Below are 22,020 nucleotides of genomic sequence, written 5' to 3'. Positions count from 1 at the left end.
GAGTTCTAAGCCACCTGGCAGAGCTATAATGGGCTGGGCTGGGCTGTCTGTGTATATGAAGGTGTGTGCATGTAACTTTTGACCCGTATGTCCGATTTTCATAAATGAGGTACCGTTGGAATCCTTGGATAAGGCCGAGTTCCATGCCCCTGATCAAACCCACTCTTGCAGTTCCTCGGAACCGCAATTCTAGTTAATATTTATTATTCCTGTTCACCCACTTTTTGGCCGAACTACTGCTCCTAGACCGTTTGAGCTATCGACGCGGTTCGAACTCCCAAAATTCAGGCCCGAACCGGTGTAACTTGCTTGTTGATTTCGTGTCGCTGGCCCTTGTCGTTTTCGCGGTATTCCCGTTTTTTTGCGTTTTTTGGGCCCATTGAAATGAATGGCGGAATGTTCAGAATTCAAATTTCGATTGTGACATCACAGCTCTAATTGCTTAAGCTTGCACCTGGAAGAGTTCTAAGCCATCTGGCAGAGCTATAATGGGCTGGGCTGGGCTGTCTGTATATGAAGGTGTGTGCATGTAACTTTTGACCCGTATGTCCGATTTTCATAAATGAGGTACCGTTGGAATCCTTGGATAAGGCCGAGTTCCATGCCCCTGATCAAACCCACTCTTGCAGTTCCTCGGAACCGCAATTCTAGTTATTATATCTTCCTATTCACCCACTTTTTGGCCGAACTACTGCTCCTAGACCGTTTGAGCTATCGACGCGGTTCGAACTCCAAAAATTCAGGCCCGAACCGGTGTAACTTGCTTGTTGATTTCGTGTCGCTGGCCCTTGTCGTTTTCGCGGTATTCACGTTTTTCTGCGTTTTTTGGTCCCATTGAAATGAATGGTGGAATGTTCAGAATTAAAATTTCGATTGTGACATCACAGCTCTAATTGCTTAAGCTTGCACCTGGAAGAGTTCTAAGCCACCTGGCAGAGCTCTAATGGGCTGGGCTGGGCTGTCTGTGTATATGAAGGTGTGTGCATGTAACTTTTGACCAGTATGTCCGATTTTCATGAATGAGGTACCGTTGGAATCCTTGAATGAAGCCCAGTTTAATGCCTTGCCAGCACTAAGTGTAAAGGTAATGTAAAAAAAGATGAGACAGCGCGAAGCGCTGTCTCATCTTTTTTTTAAAGCCAAACCATGTTGATACAGGTCATTAAAAAAAAAAAATATATATATTTTCCAAATCCATTCAGCCCAGTTCAATGCCTTGCCAGCACCAGTTTTTCGCGCTGTCTCATCTTTTTTTTAAAGCCAAACCATGTTCATATAGGTCATTAAAAAAAAAAATAAATAAATAAAGTATTTTACCAATCCATTCAGCCCAATCCTATGCCCAGCTAGCTCCATTCAAACTTAGTCATGTATGTGTACAGTTGTATAGATTATTACATTGAGAAACACACTTTCATACAGATATTATGCACATCCACACATTACACATTCATGTTAAGTTACTCATCATTGCCCGGCAAGAAGTCCACAATCAATTCAATTGTCTTGCCACGATCTGTGGAGCTTACAGACAACGTTATATTGCTATAGGTTCTGTATGCCATTTAAAGCCGACCTAACGATGAGTCCCTTTAAGACGGTGTGTTGCAATGCATTCTGGGTGCTGTGCTGTGATCCGACGGCTCGTCACCTGACCCACCAAACACAACGATGCTTGAACCAGAGCACTTGAACTAAACGTAGTAAAAATAAATAGCTACCAAGGCTCCAAATAGCAACACACTTACACCGTAGCATAATGAGGGTATCTACATGTAAACCGAAGCATTCAGAACTGTGTAAGTCTACAGGCAGTTTATTAAAAAGAACGTCAACGTCAACGGGTCAACGTCAACGATAAGTAAGTTAGGCTAACGTAAACGTTAGCTATTTGCTGTTGTCATATGCTAGTGCTATATGCTTTAGGCTACGTGATGGCCATTTATCACACTCATTTTAGGTACTACTTTTACGAGGTCTGTAGTTCTGTCAAAATGTATCTTATCGTTGAACAGACTACAAGGTTATCTTCCTTAGACTTCGTAGATGTAGTTACTACAATTTGGAAGCGAATTTCAAAGTGTAAATATGGTTTTACTGTGTAAACAGACCAACCGCGATTTTGCAATGAAGTGAATATGGAGCCTTTTATGTAGGGCTACTAGGCTACTTTCACGAAGTCTGTAGTTCAGTCAAAATTTATCTTATCTATGAACAGGCTACATGATTATCTTCCTTAGACTTCGTAGATGTAGTTACTACAATTTGGAAGCGAATTTCGAAGTGTAAATATGGTTTTAGTGTGTAAACAGACCAACCGCGATTTTGCAATGAAGTGAATATGGAGCCTTTTATGTAGGGCTACTAGGCTACTTTCACGAAGTCTGTAGTTCTGTCAAAATTTATCTTAACCATTTAGTCTGTTAATAGATATCTTCCTTAGACTTCGTAGATATAGTTACTACAATTTGGAAGCGAATTTCGAAGTGTAAATATGGTTTTAATGTGTAAACAGACCAACCGCGATTTTGCAATGAAGTGAATAGAGCCTTTTATGTAGGGCTACTAGGCTACTTTCACGAAGTCTGTAGTTCTGTCAAAATGTATCTTATCTATGAACAGACTACATGGTTATCTTCTTTAGACTTCGTAGATGTAGTTACTACAGTTTGGAAGCGAAATTCGAAGTGCAAATATGGTTTAAATGTGTAAACAAGACGCCTGATGTTTAATATATGTTAATGAATGGGCACAGTATTATTGTGTACAGTAATGGGCTATCAGTAGTATGTAAACAGTTCATGTGTTATGTGATTTACATAAACTAGTAAACAACAGAAATGTTAAAAGCTGGTATTGTGTTTCCTGAATTCTTACATTCAGGCATTCAAATGAAATGTAATTAAATAGCATATCAATCATGCAACAATGCAAAAACAATGAAACTAGTGTAGGCCTAATTATATTTTACATTAGTAAAGCAGTACTCTGATGTGCATGCTTTCACAAACTTTTGTGAACAATCTTAGCACTTTAAACATTGACTGTTTTGAAGTGCATGTATAGCAATATAGTATTAAAAAAAAAATAATTGTGATGATATTACAATTTGATGGGGGGTGGGAGGAGGGGCTAGGTTCATGTAGGTGGGCCCTATGACCCCAAAGTATGCCTTGACTGGGCCTCAGGTCAAAGAAGTTTGAGAAAGGCTGATGTAGACGACAAAGCAGCAAGGAGGCGTCGTGTGATCATTTAAACAAGTTTTATGACAAGGTCGATGAGGGTGGGAAAAATCGTACATTTCTGTGCAAACTTTGCCCGCACTTCAGTCACATTGTCTTTTAAGAAAATGCAGTCCATTTTTCGGTTTCAGCAGTCAACAACCTCAGAACTGACCCTTCAGGCCTCTCAGGAGGCACTGGCCTTCTAACCTAGCGACCACCTGAGCAACCAGCATGATTGCCCTAGCAACCAGCATAGCAACCACGTTATTTATGCGTTTTAGCTTATTGGATGTTGCGTTGATGCAGATAACTTTTGATCCGTGTGCCCGATTTTCATAAATGAGGTACCGTTGGAATCCTTGGATGAGGCCGAGTTCCGTGCCCCAGATCAAACCCACTCTTGCAGTTCCTCGGAACCGCAATTCTAGTTATTATTATTCCCGTCTCCCTAATTTTTTTCCAGCTCCTGTGCCTAGGCCCTTTGAGACAGAGACACCGTTCCAACTTTAAAACGTCCGGGCAGTACCGGTGTAACTTGCTCGAGAAGATGACGTCAAGTGGGCGTGTCGTTCGTCCGCCATATTGGATTGAATAGAAAGCGAAACAAAATTTTCACAGGTCACAAATTTGGTCCGAACGCCACGAAACTTGACGTACATTATCATTGGACCAAGCCTCACAAAAGTTACTAGAAGGATTTTTGATTTTCGAAAGCGTTTGCCCGTCACAGCCAAACGAAATCGGCGGCGAAGCTCCGAAACAGGAAGTCGTCCATATCTCAGGAACACTGTCACATATCGATACCAAATTTTGTATATGAACTGGAGACTCCAGTGTGAGAGTGCATAAGCTAAAAAAAAAAAAAATATTCCAAAAGTTTCCATGATTTGGCAAACCACCCACAGGTATTTGGTAACTCTCACCATTCACCTTTGCACCATTCACCTTCCATCACAACGCCTTCCAAGTATGCTCAATGTCTCTGGGTAGCCACAATGTCTCCGGGCAACCTTGCCCAATCATGAAATCCTTGCTCTGCCATGGGATAGCATACTATGGACTTACGAACTGAAATAGCAAGGAGAACAGTAGCTATATATAGCTTACATAATAGAGTTGTTTTCACATTGACGGTATTCAAATTAAATTTTTCATTATTGTTAAATATCATGATGGGAGAGTATTATTAAACATGTTACAAGTATGCAAATGCATATGTTTACGGGCATTTAGGTTTTACTGTGTTGTTTTGTTGTAAAGACATGCAAGGCATTCTGGGCCGTAATGAACAGTGGTCGGCAGCACTCCATAGGCTACGTATTAATATGAATAGGTGTTTCTGTAAACCTAGGGACAATAAACAGCTATCTCTGTTACAAAAACGAGCTGGTAATCGCTCATTGAAGAGGGAACTATGATAAAAAGATTGTTTTTCTAAAAGCATGGAGTTGACGAAAGAATAAGCAAGCAATGTCACTTTAATGTTAAATAGCCTAACGCTAGGTTGGCAACATTGTATTACATTTCACTGAATACGTGTGAGCTTCACAAGTAAGGAAGGTGCAAATATTAAGTAATTTATCATGGGAAACCTCCCAGGGCCCGTCGCTACCCCCGCAATGCAATTGCTGGAAAATTCTATACAGGTCCTTTCTGACTACCGGCGTGCCTTTGACCAGGCCAAGGCTACAGCGCAGACGCTCACAAATTAATTGGGGGTTCAGAGTACATTTGAAAATGTTAGAGCACGGAGAGTGAAGCGAACTATCGGAAGATGAGCGCTTAACCGATGCAGATAAATTCTTCAAAGTGCAGGTATTTAATGCAACTCTGGACATCATAATCAGTCAGCTCTCCCAACGATTTGCAAGTATGCGGGAAACTTGTCATGTGTTTACGTCCTATGACCCTTCAACTCGCAGGTGATAATGAACTGCTTGAAAAGGCAAGACGTTTGTCAGACCATTATAGCAGGGACATTGCACCGACATTCCCAACACAACTCCTCTCATTCAGGTCTTGCTTTAAAGCAGAGATTTCACAGAAGTCATCTATTTTTCAACTTGCCAAAATGCTGGTGGTAGATTATGACAGTGTAACATCCACATTCGGGTAAGTGTGTACTGCTCTCATGTTGTTTCTGACATTGCCTGTGTGTGGCAACAGCTGAGCGATCTTTTTCCAAACTCAAACTTATTAAGGAGCAGCATGGGGCAGGTGAGGCTCAGTGGGTTAGCTATCCTGTCCATTGAAAATACGAGAGCAAGAGCATTAAATATTGGGAACATCGTTAACGATTCAACGAAAGGCTCGTAAGATGGCCTTCTTCTAATGGCCTAATTCACGCATATTGGGGATTGTATGCATATGAATGATTTTATTTGGTTTCTGCACGGTTAAATAAGTTAGGCTACATTAAGTTTTGTTTCTGAGCAGTGTGAGTTTTTAAGCAAGCAACGCTTGCAGTTTCAGCAGAGGGTTGAAGAAGCGCATTGAGCGCATTGAGTGTTCCCATAATTCCATGCGAGTTGATGTTAATGCAGTAATATTAGATTACCATGGCCTGCAGGCTGTTAATAAAATTATTTTTAATGTTTTCACATGTAATGCATCCTATGTAGTCGTGTGTTTTTATTTGAAATTTGTAATTACTAAACTACTTCGGTGCCTCAGGCCCTTTGCATAAACAATTGAAGTCACCCTTAATGTGTATTGCATGTATCAGAGCTAATTCATCCTGGGCCAAATTATGTCGATATGGGCCCGTACAGTGCACTCGCACCTGGGCCCACCGTTGGTTTGTTACGCCACTGCGTAATGCCATGGTGATTTGATATGACATGCTTACACTCGTAACTTCGTCACATGTAAATTTTAGGACTGTTATTATTTATTACTAACAGTAATTCACAAAGCACTTTAGCCCTAAAAGTAGTACCTACTTCTGTTACAGTTTAAGGAAACTTGCATTGTAGGCATAACTAAGGGATGCAATAACACCACCAACAATTTTCAAATTAAAATGTTTTCTTTGCAAACGTAGGCATAGGCGTATGGTGACAGATTAATTTAATAATGCTGCTGTGTGAATCACGGTAAGCGTGAATGAAGTGGCCACTTCTTAATGGGACCCACTGTATGGAAGTGGGCTAAGTAAAATAGAGATGTTTTAAATAAGATAAAGTTAATCAGAATTCTACGATATGCCCGCTTGACAACGGCAGAGATAGAACTGGCCTTTGGCCATAGCAACCATCTATTTAGAACGACTGGCCTTCATAGCAACCAAAGATCTGAGCTGTGTTGCAATGTGAGGCAAAGTATAGAAAGGTGATGAAACATACAGAGACAGGTCAAGAAATATAGTGCAGTGTAGACAGTAGTATACAGTTGATTTACAGAACGTGGTTTAGAGTAATATGAATTAAATATAAATATGTACAGTGTATTAGCAGTTATCTCATACAATAAGTAGAATAATGTAGGCTATGTAGATGTAGCAGTAACATTATAATAGTAGAAATAATAATATAGATATATGCAGTGTATTAACAGAATATAATAAAACAGAATAAATATGGATATTCAATATGACAAATATATAACAGATATGTACATAACATACAGCTATGTACCATGTGGAAACAGTGTCATTGTAGTGCAGAAACAACATTATAAGAGTAGTAAGAATAAGTTAATGTGCAGGATGAATAGTATAAAGATCAGTAGAATAACTGTATAAATGTAATTACAGTAGGCCTATGTACATTTGTAAATAAATAGAAAACTATGGGTGAGAGGGATAAATTAATTTTATTTAATCGTAAAAGTAAATTGCATTCAATTAAATTGCCATTAAAAATCTTTCCAGTAGGCTTTAATGTCACACAAAAAGTACAACCAAAGCTGAGCTTGATCAACTAGAACGTCTAAAGAACCAGAACTTGAGTGTAGTTTTTTGCTGGGTCCCAGGCCATGTTGGTCTGAGGGGAAATGAGAAAGCGGACAGTGCTGCTAAGCAAGCCCTCAATGAAGAAGTCATAGAATGTCAAATCCCTGCCCCAGACCTTAAACCTATACTGAAGCAAGGAATGTGAATTTTGGCACATTTTCATGATCCACTGGGTCGTTATGGGCCACACAAAATACGGTGTTGCTAAAATTACTCCTATTGTGGCTATTAGAGACATGCGTTCATGAGTATCCAGCTACATTCAATGAGTTAAGTAAAATACATTCACACACAAAAAAAAACCCATCACTAATGTTGTGGACATTCCTTTATTCTGAGATACATCAATAGGCTCTCAAAACAATCCCAAACAGACATAAGGTCTTTATAGAGCAAATCCATATAGATTATTTGTCAAATAAACCAGTAAAACAGAATTAGGGGATGGAATATATAACATTCACACTCATAGCTCATATTTCTAAAATAAATCAGTGAAAAAGTATCCTGACAAACAAGCAGCATTTTAATGCCTTAGTCATATTTCATAATTTAAATTTTTTCTCTAGGTTACCTGATAGCCCAGTTTGAGAGGTGCAAGACGCGTGACATTATTTTTTTTTTGCAGCCAATCACTGCTGTTGTTTTATTTTATTGATTTGATTTTAGTCATAGAAGCTAAATTCGAAGGCAGGCCACAGGTAAAAGCCAACGAACCGCATTCACCCCGCAAGGCAATAGTTGAATAGAGCTTTTGAGGTATTGCCACTGCTCCAACACTGAAAGGCACTGTTAGAATGCTTGGATCAAGCCAGGTTCAGCATAGCGTATGTCACTGTCTGCTCACGTTGGTGACCGGACCAGGGCAAGCACACTTCCGCAGTTCCCGCCGGAAATGCAGTCTAGTTACTACTATACTCTGTTTACATGTGTGTGTGAGAGAGTATAGTAGTGTGTGTAAGAGATAATAGTTGTGTATGTAAGAGAGTTTAGTAGTGTGTGTGTGAGGGCATAGCTGGGTATGTGAGAGAGAAATAATACTAGTCTGTGTGTAAAAGTTGCTTGAAAGGGAAGATAGTTTACATTCTCAGTTCCTGATTGGTTGATGAAGAAGAAGCAGACATGTCAATGTCACTCTCTTGCTAGCCAAATAAAATCAAGGAAGAGGCAGAACCTACACTGTCAACAAGGTTAGTAGTGGCAGAGGAAAACTCAGATTCAGTCAGATTGTAAGACAGAAGATAAGACAGAATATGCACTTTTTGGGACCATTCGATGGCAACAGCTTCAGACTTTGTGGTCCCAGCTTTTGAAATATCTGCAGCAGGGCTTCACCGGCAGGGCAGGCTTGTCGCTGGTCAATGGACCGTTTGGGGTGAGGAAGGAAATTTGAAGAATGAAAGAGATTTGAGCAAGGAGCAGGGCATTTTTCTTATGTTTCTCACATTTATTTTGAAAATAAATGAGCAAATGTACACAGACAATTTACAAAATAAATATTGATATGTCATACACTATGCTGTTTTTTTATTATTATTTTTTATGATGTGTGTATTTCATGTATTGCCATTTTACCTCAGCATTTCGAGAGTTTTTTTTCTTAAATCCATATTGCCCTGATCAGATCATGATGGAATAGCCACTGTGTTTCCTCATTAAGTGTGAAGATAACTAATTAGACTGATATTTTTCACATCAGGATATCCTAAAGAATAAGGGAGATTATTGGATTGGTCTAAGTCAGGCTCAGCCAGGGGGGAGCTGGTATTGGGTGGACAACACAACCCTCATAACCCCAAGGTTGGTACAGTCAAAATGTTTACCCTTGTCTTTTGACTATTCATTGAAAGTGTAATTTAATTGGTTAGATTCTTACAGATGTATAAACAAAGTAACACACTTAATATCTGACATGATGACTCTTGTTTTGATATAGTAATATTACAGGCTATGATTTATCATGTTTATTAGCTCTCTGGACTGTTTTCTCTTCATCCAGATTTTGGTATAGAAACCAGCCAGATAACGGTGGAAAAGATCCTGGAGTTTATGGAGAAGAATGTGCCATGTTTTTTTCGTCAGGGGGATGGAATGATAACAGCTGTAGTACAACTTTGAAAAGAATTTGTGAAAGTAAAAGCTGTAGGGGCTGAATTGAAATTATTACAACCACATCCATTCATTCACTACATCAATACCGGTTTTAAAGGAAAATTCTGGCAATTTTTCACATAGATCTGTGTTTCGCGAGGTCATGAGTACTGTTGAGCTGAAACTCAGTTTTACCCCTGTACCGACAGTACTTGGTGACCTCGCGAAACAGATATCTGTGTGAAAAATTGCTGGAATTCTCCTTTAATTGTGTGGCGTGTAAAGTTAAAGATACCGGTATAAAGACATGTTAAAGATACGGTATGTGGATTATGTTAATGTTTTTTTTTTTTGGGGGGGGGGTGAGATGTATTTGCAGCTCTTTTGAGAAATAAGCAGAGAAATTAGGCCAATTGCAAAAGCTCTTCAGATTGACATGGAATTGATGAGCTCATTACTATTCATGAGCTCGCCCAGTTGAGACGTGCCCACAAAATTCGTTTAGCTCTGAACAATGCCACAGGCTTTGAAAAAAGGTTGCTGTTGAAGCCTGGATCAGTAGGCTACCATCACAGTCTACGACCAGTGCCTGTAAGTAAACCGTAATTCTCAACTCAAGGAAGTGCTATGTTATGCACATTTGGATAATGCTAGCACTCGCTAGCCAAGCTAAGTTCATGCCATGAAGATAAAATTAGTTGATAATGGCTGTCATGTCATGGACGAAACCTACTAGCTGTTAGCCAATCAGAGTCAAAGCAGCTTAGCTCGTTGAATATTAATGAGAATTGGCGCAAATCGAGCCAAGTCTTCATGCAGGCTTTCAATACCACGCTAGAATGGCTTGAAACAAAGTAACCAAGGCATGTTTTCCACAAAAAAAATGTTACATGGTAGAACTTCTGACATTACCACAAAGTAATGAAATACGTGTGGCAGGGCATCTTTAAAAGAATCTGTGACAATCTAAGATGAAGGGTCAGAGTATAATATCAGATGAGGTTGAAATGGTGGTAGGAGAGTCTACTGTACATGGGCTTGGGGATTCAGTGGCATTGACCTGATGTCTGGACACAAAAGGAATAATGACAGACATGAATTAAGACTTTGGGCAAGGTGGTGAACTAGACTTCCGGCACAAGAATTGCTTCTTTGATATCTTGTCTGTAGCGTAACTTTACAATGTGAAGATGTGATAATAATTAATAATCAAACTCATGATTTACTATTAAAAGATTTTTAGTCATATGACTGCTTAAATCCAGCTTGCTCTAAAACAAATAAAAATGTGCAAATGCTGCAAGATAATGATAGACAACCAGTGTGAAACAAGTTAGACTTATAATGTCTAACGTGTCAACTCTATTCTAAGTTTCTAAAGTCAACTTAGAAACTTAGAATTGAAGTGTGTTTTCTTAATTAAAAGCATAAATTGTTTTTTCTAGAATAACCTGTTATAATTTTGCAAAAAAATTAGAGAGTGTTTTTCTTAAACATAAAAGAAAGTTTGCTTATAAAACTTAAAGTGGTTTACTCAGACTTAAGGAATATTTACTTGAAACATAAAATGTGTTTGCTTAGATATAAAAAGGTTGTGTTAGATTTTTGTGTTAAGCTAAATGAAATGTGCTTTGAACAAAATGTAAAGACAGAATGTACAGTAAGAACATAATGCATTAGCTGTAAGAAAATGTTTGTCAGCAAAACAGAAAGCTGACTGGCAACTAAACAAACAAACAAACCAACAAAAAAAAGCAGAACCAATATTTCATGGCAAGACACAATACCAAATTTGGACATGTTCGGCCTGACCGAGAGGGGTATAAAAAGAGAACGGCCCCTTGTTCAGGGCTCTTTTTTCTTCTTTTTCATTTTTCTTCGGGTCGAGCCACAGAGACTTGAACGCATTTTTCTTTCTTTGTATTTTTTATTTCTATTTAATAAAAGTCAAAATCCTAACCTTTGGTTAGAGGTTTGTAAAAAGACCGTCTAGCGTTTTCTCATATTTTTCTGCCTCTCCTGTGTTGCTGAGAACCCCGGACGCCTTGCAACAGGGGCTCTGCCCCAAAAACCTTTGCTCCGGGTGAGTAAGCGTCTGTTTGAGGGCTACTTTCTAAGACACTGTATATGGGCAAAAAATATACTGCGCACGCACTGACATACACAGTAGTGAACTCAGCCAGGCATTTGGGAAGGAAAGTCCTATGCTCCAGGGCAGACAAAAAAAACAAAAAGGCTTTGTTAGCAAATTTATTTGGCGCGACAAATTGTTTCTGAAGCTAAAGTCTAGGACACGTTGTGGTCTAATTGCACATCACACACCCAAGCGAGGATACGGAAATCTGCCTGATAAATACAAGTGTATTTATAGATAGAATCTAAATTGTTATAGATCCGTTGTGGTCAATTGAAGTTCTTATATGTTACAAGAACTGTCATTTAAAAAGGAGCTTTAATTTAATTTTGACAAGAATCCCCAAATAATAGGGTAGTTGATTTTCTCTCAAATCTGGACGGCCACACGAACGTCCGTAGTGAGTTTCTAACCTCTCTCAGATTTTGATGACAAACAACTCTTGCAAATACAGCTCTGAATTTCTTCCTCTTTTAGTGAAGTTAACCATATTTTGAAGTACAAGTCGAAGAGAACAGGGAATAGCGATTAAGAGATAGAGAGAGACTCTGAAGTGATCTATTTTCCTTAGCCCCTAAACCCCAAATTAGGGATTTTGATTCAGATAGGGAGAGCCTCTCCATCAAGTCAATCCTCTTGTACAGCCTAAACCTGTCGAAAAGGGGCCCCCGCACCAGACACACACACTGAAAGATACTTCCTCTTTTACCCTGTGAAATCCTCACAGTCCGAAGACGAATGCACCCACACCTACAGGAGTAAGCGATCTCTACTGTGTTACGGGAGCCCCGTAGACACCAGAGTGGACACAAAACGCAACATGTCCCTTAAAGGTCCCATGATATGCTACTTTTTGGATGTTTTTATATAGGCCTTAGTGGTCCCCTAATACTGTATCTGAAGTCTCTTTCCCAAAATTCAGCCTTGGTGCAGAATTACAGCCACTATGAGCCAGTCCCACAATGAGCTTTCCTTAGGATGTGCCGTTTCTGTGTCTGTAGCTTTAAATGCAATGTCTAATGAGGAGGAGAGAGGCGGGGCAAGGTGGGGCGTGGGTGTGGGCAGGCCAAATTCTCTGGGTGGGCAAAGCAGAGAAAGGGGTGGTAACCTTTCCCCTTATGACGACATACGGGGAAAATTCCAGATTGGGCCATCTGGGCTTTCATCTTCTCAAAGGCGGAGCAGGATACCCAGGGCTTGGTTTTACATCGTCATTTCTAGCCACTGGGGGACCATAGGCAGGTTAGGGGAACTCATATTATTAATGTAAAAAAAAAACTCATAAAGTGAACATTTCATGCCATGGGACCTTTAAATGTGAAGTCAAAGCTTTGGCTGAAAACTGTCAAGAACTCATGCCAGCTTAGGTTTTGTGCCATTCCTAGGACATTTTCTCTCAATGCACTTCTCATATTTGGATTTGTTTTTATTTTTATTGACAGCCTTACAAATGTAAATAAAACTGGAATTATCTTTGCAGGGTTTTGCAAAGATAGCTATTGCCTTGCTGCCTATAATAACTTAAACCACTGTTATTTTATGTCCATCTAACTGCCTCTGTTCTTGTATTGTCCAAGGCATTGTCAAGATAATACACAAATTGATATTACAGTCTCTTTCAGTTGTATGGTTATGCTTGTCCATTTAATATGATGCAATAATGTATTGAGAAATATTTTGAATAAAGCTGTTTTGATTTAATTCCAAAATGCCCAAACTCCATATTTCAGTGGTGAATTAGCAGTATAAAGCTATATCTACATGCCCCCTCACATACATACATCTAATTAAATGAATGGAATCAATCTATTGCATCAGGGATACATACCAAATTGGCTCAGACAAATCCAATAGGCCTACATCTGAACTACCTACATTAAATACACTGGCAGGACAAATACTTATAGTCATATAGTTCACATTAAATTCTGAACTGAAACATAAACTTCACAAAGATGTCAGAAAACATAATCTATTCAAATTTAGTGTCAATGAACATATTGACAGAGACTACTACAGGTAACATGGTTTTGAATATAACCTCAGTTCTCTGAAGGAGAACACGTAAGGGATAACGGCCGCCGAGGTGTCCTGTTATACAGAATTAATGGACGAGGGCGAGAGGCACCTTGCCTTCGCCCAAGTCCATTAATTCCGTATTACAGGATATCTCGAAGGCCGTTATCCCGCTTATCACCCGGTTGCCACTATAGGCAATAGTCATGCCTTTAACACGCAAAGGAAACAAGCAGTTCCATTTAAAAAGAAGCAGACTTGTAGAACTTTCATGGACAGTTAGCTTGTTTACATTTGATTCTAGTTGTTGCTAAGCCTGCTTTTAGGCTCAACCGTCGTCCTAGTTACCATTCATAAGCATTGATATGGAACGGTGATTAAACTGTTTTACCAGATCTACTTCATAGGTGTTCTATTATTTATGACCGCCGCGCAGCGAAGCGGCGGTCATATAGGTTTAGTCAAATTTTTTTCTTTTTTTTTCTTTTTCGCATGCCCAAATTTCCGTCAAGGATTCCCGGGACACTGAAAGACCGGGGTACACGAAACTTGGTGGGCAAGTTTCTCCTAGGGTTTAGGAGGACCATTTTTTTTTTGTATGTTGATCTCAAGGGGCCATGTCAACCCATTCCATAACCACTCATTTCATGTATAGCGCCACCTAGTTAAACACAAAAAAGTAAAAATGAGGTGTTGTAATAACAGGTATCTGTGACCTAACATAGTCAAAACTGCAAGAAATTGGCAGTGTAGGATCATTATGACACCCTCTGTATGCACGCCAAGTTTTGTGGAATTCCGTTCATGGGAGGCCACACAATAAATTAATTTATGTTACACCAACTGGCCTGTAGGTGGCCGGAGACAGTTGTCTGAATATCTCGAGAACCGTAGGGCCTAGGAGGTCCACCTTTTTTATGTATGTTGGTCTTAAGGGGGCATGTCAACCCATCCCATTACCACTTATTTCATGTATAGCGCCACCTAGTTAAAAATTAAAAAGCAAAAAATTAGGTGTTTTCATCACAATATCTCTGGCTGAACGAACTGCACTGTAAGAAAACGCCTTATAAAATGATATATATATATATATATATATATATATATATATATATATATATATATATAACCTATAGCCTCAGAAACAGAGACGTCGAGCTATATCCTCACTTGAAGGAGCTTGTGTGGACAAGTAGGGTGAAGAGTTAAATGGCAATGATGTTATTACATACTCGTTGATCTGACTCCATTTGATTAATAATTTGTATCACCAATCAATTACCAAGTAACTAGTTTATCAGCTATGGAGGAGAATGGCATGGCACACTACGAGAATTGAAGTTATCCGATTGGTAGGCAAATTAACAATTTAATAGGCATTAAGTCTTAAAGGTAAATGTAACCAATATCACTTCAGTTGAATGTACAAGTAAACTCACATGGTCTACTGTAACAAAGTAGCAAATGGTAATAAAGGAAATTTAACCAATTCACAGAGGTAAACTTGACAAGTTAGAGATAACTGATACACCAGATAAAACAATACAAACCCAGAGATAGGAAAGGGGGAGAGAGAAAGAGGGAGAGAGAGAAAGGGGGAAAAGAGAGAGACCCAGAGAAGAGGTCCAAAATGAAAAGAGGAGAAGATGGGAAAAGAAGCCCCAAGATGGGAAAGAAGACAGAAGCAGAGAAGAGAAGAGAAGAGAAGACCCCTGGAGGACCAGAGCCTCCACTTTTATCATTCACTTGGGCCACCCCCGACTCATCAGAGCCTTTGTTGTCTGAGGTTGGGTGGGTGTGGCCCAGGTGGATATCATAACTTTATGCTACAGTTTAATTCTTAATCTAGAACTATGCACAGATACATTCAATTGTACCAAAACCATAATCAGACTGTTGCCCACATTACAAGTATTAATTCAAGACCAAACATGAATGTACTGTATTATTCACAACACATATTTACAGAGCAATACTGTATGATAATGAGGTTGGCCTATCTCACCAAAGGACATCAAGTAGGTCCAGGACTGAGTTATCTCTTATCACTTTATGCATGAGCGGGTGTTGGGGATCTTTGGCCATGGCCAGCTAAGACAATACAGATCAAACGCAGGCATCCACACATGTAAATTGACTGCAAAAGGAATTCTTTAGAAATGCATAAGTTTGGGCAAAAGACGGTCCTTACAGCACGAAATTAAAAGTGTAGGATCATTATGACACCCTCCGAATGCATGCCAAGTTTTGTGTACTTTTCTTCATGGGGGGCCTTACAATAAAATAATGTATGTGTACATTTAGTGACGTACACCAACAAGGATTCTCGGGACACTGAAAGACCGGGGTACACAAAACTTGGTGGGCCTGTAACCCCACATGGATAGCATGGAACCGTCGTTTTTCATTTTGATCAGTAGCCCCCCCGCTGGACTGGACCCCCCGAAAGGAGGGTAGGGCAGACACAGTTCTCTGTGAATATCTTGAGAACTGTAGGGATTAGGATGACCATTTTTTTCCGTATGTTTGCCTCCAGGGGTCATGTTAACCCATTTCATGTGCACACATGTGCACAAACAGATACACACACACACACACACACACACATACATTCACAGTAATCATACGTATGACACATACTCACACAGTAGACATATGTACGCTTCCATGCACAGGCACATACGCAGGCACACACACACACACACACATAACATAAACATGTACATGCACACATGCACACAATTCAAGTATTTCTCAGAATTATGAACAGGGGGGGGGCGCTAGTGAGCACTGAATGGAATAGACGTGTTTCTCAGGAGCTCCTCTCTAATATCTGAAATAATTCGGTCTTTACGTTAAAAATTGTCAGTTTTCTCGATCATTTGTGACTGTTGCCACTTATTGAAGGATTGAGGATGGGGAAAACACAGAAACCCAATGCTACAGCAAAGCCAGATCGTGGGGGACAGCCAGAAAAAGGTCCTGAAGCCGCAGTAGCTAACTCGGAGCTAGCTGCGCACGAGGCCTCACTGGATAAGGCTGATCCTTCAGACCCAGCAAAAATCCTTGTGGCCATTCAAAATATCAGCAAGACAATGACGGATCGCTTTGACGTGTTGGAGGCAACTTTAATGTCTACCCAGGCGTCCCTGCAAAGTCTCGGGAATCGTGTGACAGAAGTGGAAGATGCTACCTCTAACTTGGACGCCCGCCTCTCTCGTCTTGAGCAGATAGGCACTGAACTGAAAGCAGAGAATGAAAAACTCCGCATTAAAGTGGTAGATCTGGAAGCACGCTCAAGGCGCCAGAACATTAAAATCGTTGGTCTGCCCGAGAGGATTGAGACGACGTCCGTGTGAATTTTTGAGTTTTTGCCTAACCTGCTAGGGGCTAGCAATTTCCCTAAGCCAATCGTAGTGGACCGAGCTCACCGTCTTGGGAGCCTGCCCACTGATGAGAGCGAGAGGGCTGCAGCTCGATCCCGTGTGATGATTGCCCGGATTCACCACTATCAAACAAAAGAAAAGATTTTGCAGCTTGCACGTCAACAGTTTCCACTGAGCTACAAGGACAACGCGATTCACATCTTCCCCGACTTGCCAGTGGAGGTAATGAAGAAAAGGCAAGCATTCGACGATATCCGGGAGAAGCTCAAGGATGCTGGTGCGAGGGTTGGTTTTCTCTACCCAGCTCGGCTGCGGGTGGTGACGGTGAATGGAAAGGAGACGATATGCGCGACTCCACAAGAAGCAAGGGCGCTTGCAGGGACTATATCTTCCAATTAACTTCCACTGGGGATAATCAATGCTTGGTATGTGATCTTAACCGTTTGTTTGGGTTTGGACATTTTCATGACCGAAATGTTTGATTTTGAACTGTTGGAGAGGGACTTGGCGTAGCCTAGTTACCTTAGGTTTAGAACTTTCTTTGGTTCGGCTCCCTCTTTGTATGCTTGTAGGGATGAGACTCTCACTTTGTTTGGGAAAGTGGGAAGGGGGGTAGAGGGTTTTCTTAATGTTCCATCTTAAATGTTTTGTGTATTGTTTTCTTTTAGTTTTGCTGGGTGAGTCGTGTGCACAATTTATTATTCCGATTAGTGATGCATCATAATACTTTTCCACGAGGTGGCGGCATAACATTTGTCAGCTGGAATGTCCGTGGATTGGGTCATGTTCTTAAACGTGCCAAAGTTTTTTCACATTTAAAATCTTTAGCTGCAGATATCTTATTCTTACAGGAAACACACATTAGGCCCTCTGGAGCAAAATTGCTGAGGTGCAGTTGGGTTAACCAGATATTTCAGTCAACTTTTTCTAGTAATGCCAGGGGAGTGGCAATTTTGATCCGTAAAACAATACCATTCAGACATATTTCCACTTTATGTGACCCAAATGGCAGATATATACTGGTAACCGGCCATATATACTCATTTCATGTAACACTTTTGAATATATATGGTCCAAATTTTGATGACCCTGATTTTTTTTCTAAATTATTTAATTTGATCCCCAGTGTTTCTGATACACATCTAATTATAGGCGGTGATTTCAACTGTGTGCTTGATTATTTTTTGGATAGGTCGGCCCAGACAATTCAGCCTTCTTCAGCTGCATCTAAGGTCTTGCAGAGTCTAGCAACCTCCACAAACTTAGTAGATATATGGAGGCTGCAACACCCCACAGACAGGGACTATTCATGTTTTTCTCAGAGACATGCATCGTTCTCAAGAATTTATTATTTCTTATTAGATTCCAACCTAATAGCGAACGTGCTCTCCTCCAAATATCATAATATTCTCATTTCTGACCACGCTCCTGTTTCACTGGTTCTTAATCTCAATCATAAACAACAACACTGCAGATGGCGCTTTCACCCCTCACTGCTCTCTGATCCTTCATTTGAGGTGTTCACTCTTTCTAAAATTTCTGAATTCATGGACACCAATGATAATGCAGAAGTAACAGACTCTACTTTATGGGAGACGTTTAAGGTCGTACTCAGGGGACATATCATTTCTTGTGAATCCGCAACGAGAAGAGAAAAGCAAAAACGGCTTAAGGACATTGAAAGGGACGTAACACAACTGGAAGCCATCTATAAATCTGCCACTACTGACTCTTCCATTCTGCAAAAGATTCTTAAGCTTAAGTATGAATATAATAACATTTTATCTGATCAAGTTAAGGGCCAGTTGCTGAAACTGAAACAAAGATATTTTGAATTAGGAGATAAACCCCAAAGGCTTCTCGCCAGACAACTGAGGAGTTTACAGGCTGATAGGGCCATATATCAAATCAGATCAAAAACTGGGGAGACAATAACCGACCCTAAGAGCATAAATGAGTCCTTTATGGAATATTACAGAGAACTTTATGAATCAAAAGCCAAGGGGAACATCGCTGACTGGATGGCACGTTTAGACATTCCTAAATTGAACGATGAAGCAAGGTTGGCGATGGATGCTGACATTACCATTCAGGAGATTTTAGATGCTATAAAGTCATTCCCCAATGGTAAAAGTGCAGGCCCAGACGGGTATGGCATCAAATTGTATAAGAAATATCCAGGACAGTTTGCCCCCCTCTTGCTAAGAATGTTTAATCATTCATTTGAAGCTTAGAAATTCCCAAATTCTCTATATGAGGCCAATATCTCATTGTTATTAAAAGAAGGGAGCATTATTCAAAGAATAATTCGCATTATTAAACACAGACGTGAAGATTTTTACAAAAATCTTAGCAAGTAGGTTAAATAACTACATTACCACTATCATTCATGCGGATCAGACTGGATTTATCCCAGGTAGGTTTTCCTTTTTTAATGTAAGAAGGCTAATGAACATACTGTATCATAAATATGAGAAGGGCCAGGAAGTAGCTGTACTCTGTTTGGACGCACAACGTGCGTTCGACCAGGTGGAATATAAATATATGTGGAAAGTGCTGGAGCATTTTGGATTTGGCGACAAGTTATCTCATGGATTGAAATACTGTACGCCGCCCACCCTTCTTCATGTATCCTAACTAATCAAGATAAGTCCACTCCTTTCTTACTACATAGAGGGACACGACAGGGCTGTCCTCTGAGTCCCTTACTCTTTGCAATTGCAATTGAACCACTTGCTATTAGTATCAGGCAACACCCAGCTCTCAAACCAATACGCCTTGGGAATGTGGATCATCATCTTTCACTGTATGCAGATGATGTGGCCATTTTTATGTCCCAGCCTGTGCAGACCGTCCCTATTCTATTGGATCTTATTAAGTCCTTTGGTGAGGTTTCTGGCTATACAATTAATTGGCAGAAAAGTGAATTCATGCCATTGAATGAGGACCTGGATAGTAACTTTCTGCACAATTTACCATTTAAAATCACAGATAAATGTAAGTATCTTGGAGATGTTTTACCAAAAGACCCTAAATTAATCTTTAAATTAAATGTTCTTGTCAAGTTAGAAAAGATGAAGGAAGACATAGATAGGTGGCGCAATCTCCCCATCTCCATGATAGGTTGTGTAAATGCAATTAAAATGGTCTCCCTGCCGCGATTTTTATATCTTTTTCAATGTCTTCCTGTTTTTCTCACCAAGTCTTTTTTTAAAACCATAGATTCTATAATCATTCCTTTTATTTGGAATTTCAAATCCCACAGAATATCAAAAACTCATTTACATAAATAGAGAGAAGGGTGGGCTAGGTCTACCATGTTTTCTGCACTACTATTGGGCAGCTAATCTAAGAGCCTTGGTCTATTGGCAGTTTGATTATTCAGTGGAGGTCTCAGAGGATACTCCTGCTTGGGTTGCAATTGAAAAAAGTAGTGTTACAAATAGCTCTCTTCCAGCACTCCTCTGTTCTGCTCCCGGTCTCCCTAAAAGCACAAAGCTACACAACAGAATGTTGCTTAACAGTGTGAAAATTTGGCAGCAAATCAGGAAGAACTGTAAACTGCCCAATACCATCATATACACTCCAGTTCATATTACTTGGGATGAGGGCCTCAACAGGATCCAGGCATGTTCTGTTAATGCAAGACATCAGTTAATTCAATTTAAGGTAATACATAGGCTTCATTACTCAAAAACCAAGTTGCATAGAATTTATCCCACTATCTCTCCCTTATGTGATCGATGTCTGCTGAGGGCTCTCTTGCCCATCTGTTTTGGTCATGCCCTAACCTGTATAACTTCTGGTGTGAAATTTTCAAATGGCTCTCTGAAATATACGATAAGGAATTTAAACCTGATCCTAGACTTGCACTTTTTGGTTACTCTCTCTTACTACTGGACCAAAGCCTCTCTGTTCAAAACACTCTCATGTATGGTATGGTCATTGCTAAAAGATTAATATTAAGACTGTGGAAGTCAGAATCTGTTCCAACATTTAAGGATTGGCTGTCAGAACTGACAGGTGTATTACATCTGGAGAGACTCAGATATGACTTGTCAAACAGACTGAAAACATTCCATAGGATCTGGCAGCCCATCCTAGACCACCTTACCGAGGATGATAGTGACTGCAGTCAAGAATGAATGTACCGTTTACCTCTTTTTTTTGTGTGTGAATACCGATACCTTTGATGCACAACTGTACTGTTATTTTTCATACTCACCCAGCACTGTTTTGTTTTGTTATGTTTTGTTTTGTTCTGTGTATGTGTATTGCTTTTTTTTCTCTCTCTCTCTTTCTTTTGTATTGCTTTATCTTTTGCAAAAAATCTGAATAAATATATAATTGAAAAAAAGAATTATGAACAGGCAAAATGGAGGTGGGGTTGTATAAAATACATTTTCATGTAAAATCTATGAACTAATCATGTTTGGTACTTGTTGTCTAGCAGATACCAGTGAGAATTGAGTGTGGATAATGCAATTTAGTGAGACAGTTAGAATCATTTAGGCCTTTCAGCGTGATTTATTTATGCGGTCATATTTTGTACCGCTCTGCGGTACATCTAGTTAGAATTAATAGCCACACCAGCCAATCAGACATCATCGATCTGAACCAGTCTGCATTCACCCATCTCAGATTTTTTTTCGCGGGCTGCTTCCTATATAGACGCTATGCTAGAAACCAGTGGGAACACAGTGCATTACTGGATAAGCATTCACTGAGATCTCACTGCTGAGGTGCTGTGCACACACGGCTGATGGTCATAAAATAAGCCAACAACACAATACAAGCAGAGCAATGTTTTGCCAACTCCTAATGTCCAACTGAAGTATGGCACAGCATCACTAAGGCACCGGAGGGGTAGGCTACTCACAGGTATCCTTGATACTGGTTGGAGTATAGCATATGCTTTGATTGTGTTCAACCTCCTGTCTGGGCCCCACAACAATCAAACAGCAGCTCGGTGTTGTGCGATGGGTGCGTTTGTTCAGTGTTGTTATCAGCCAGGGACGTGCACAGGGCAGGGCTAAAGTTGCCTGGGCTGGGCAACTGCCCATCTGCCCTCTTTGACTGAGATGCCCCTTCCAAAAAAAAAAAAATTTTTCAGGGATTAAAGTTATCCGTTGCTTCGACAAATATCAGTCAAAATGTGCCTTATGCAAAAAATGAACTATCACTTTTATTCTGAAACTTGTCTTCACGGTTCTCCTG

General features: G+C 40.0%; 1 protein-coding gene across 1 annotated transcript in view; it reads left to right on the top strand.

The window, feature by feature from the left end:
- Nucleotides 1-11,253, top strand: part of LOC143127422 (uncharacterized) — a 62,811-nt gene extending 51,558 nt beyond the window's left edge. Inside the window, exons 12-13 of the mRNA XM_076288918.1 lie at nt 8,876-8,976; nt 9,176-11,253. Of these exons, the coding sequence (XP_076145033.1) occupies nt 8,876-8,976; nt 9,176-9,329 (255 nt within the window). The 3' untranslated portion in view covers nt 9,330-11,253. The remainder of the gene's footprint in view (nt 1-8,875; nt 8,977-9,175) is intronic.
- The last annotated feature ends 10,767 nt before the right edge of the window (nt 11,254-22,020 follow it).

The sequence above is a fragment of the Alosa pseudoharengus genome, unplaced genomic scaffold (genome assembly GCF_046254945.1).
Source record: "Alosa pseudoharengus isolate Yale_2024_CS ecotype anadromous, Long Island Sound unplaced genomic scaffold, YU_APseudo_1.1 YU_APseudo_1.1_scf_17, whole genome shotgun sequence".
Lineage (NCBI taxonomy): Eukaryota > Metazoa > Chordata > Actinopteri > Clupeiformes > Clupeidae > Alosa > Alosa pseudoharengus.
This window is presented reverse-complemented; position numbering and strand designations above follow the sequence as displayed.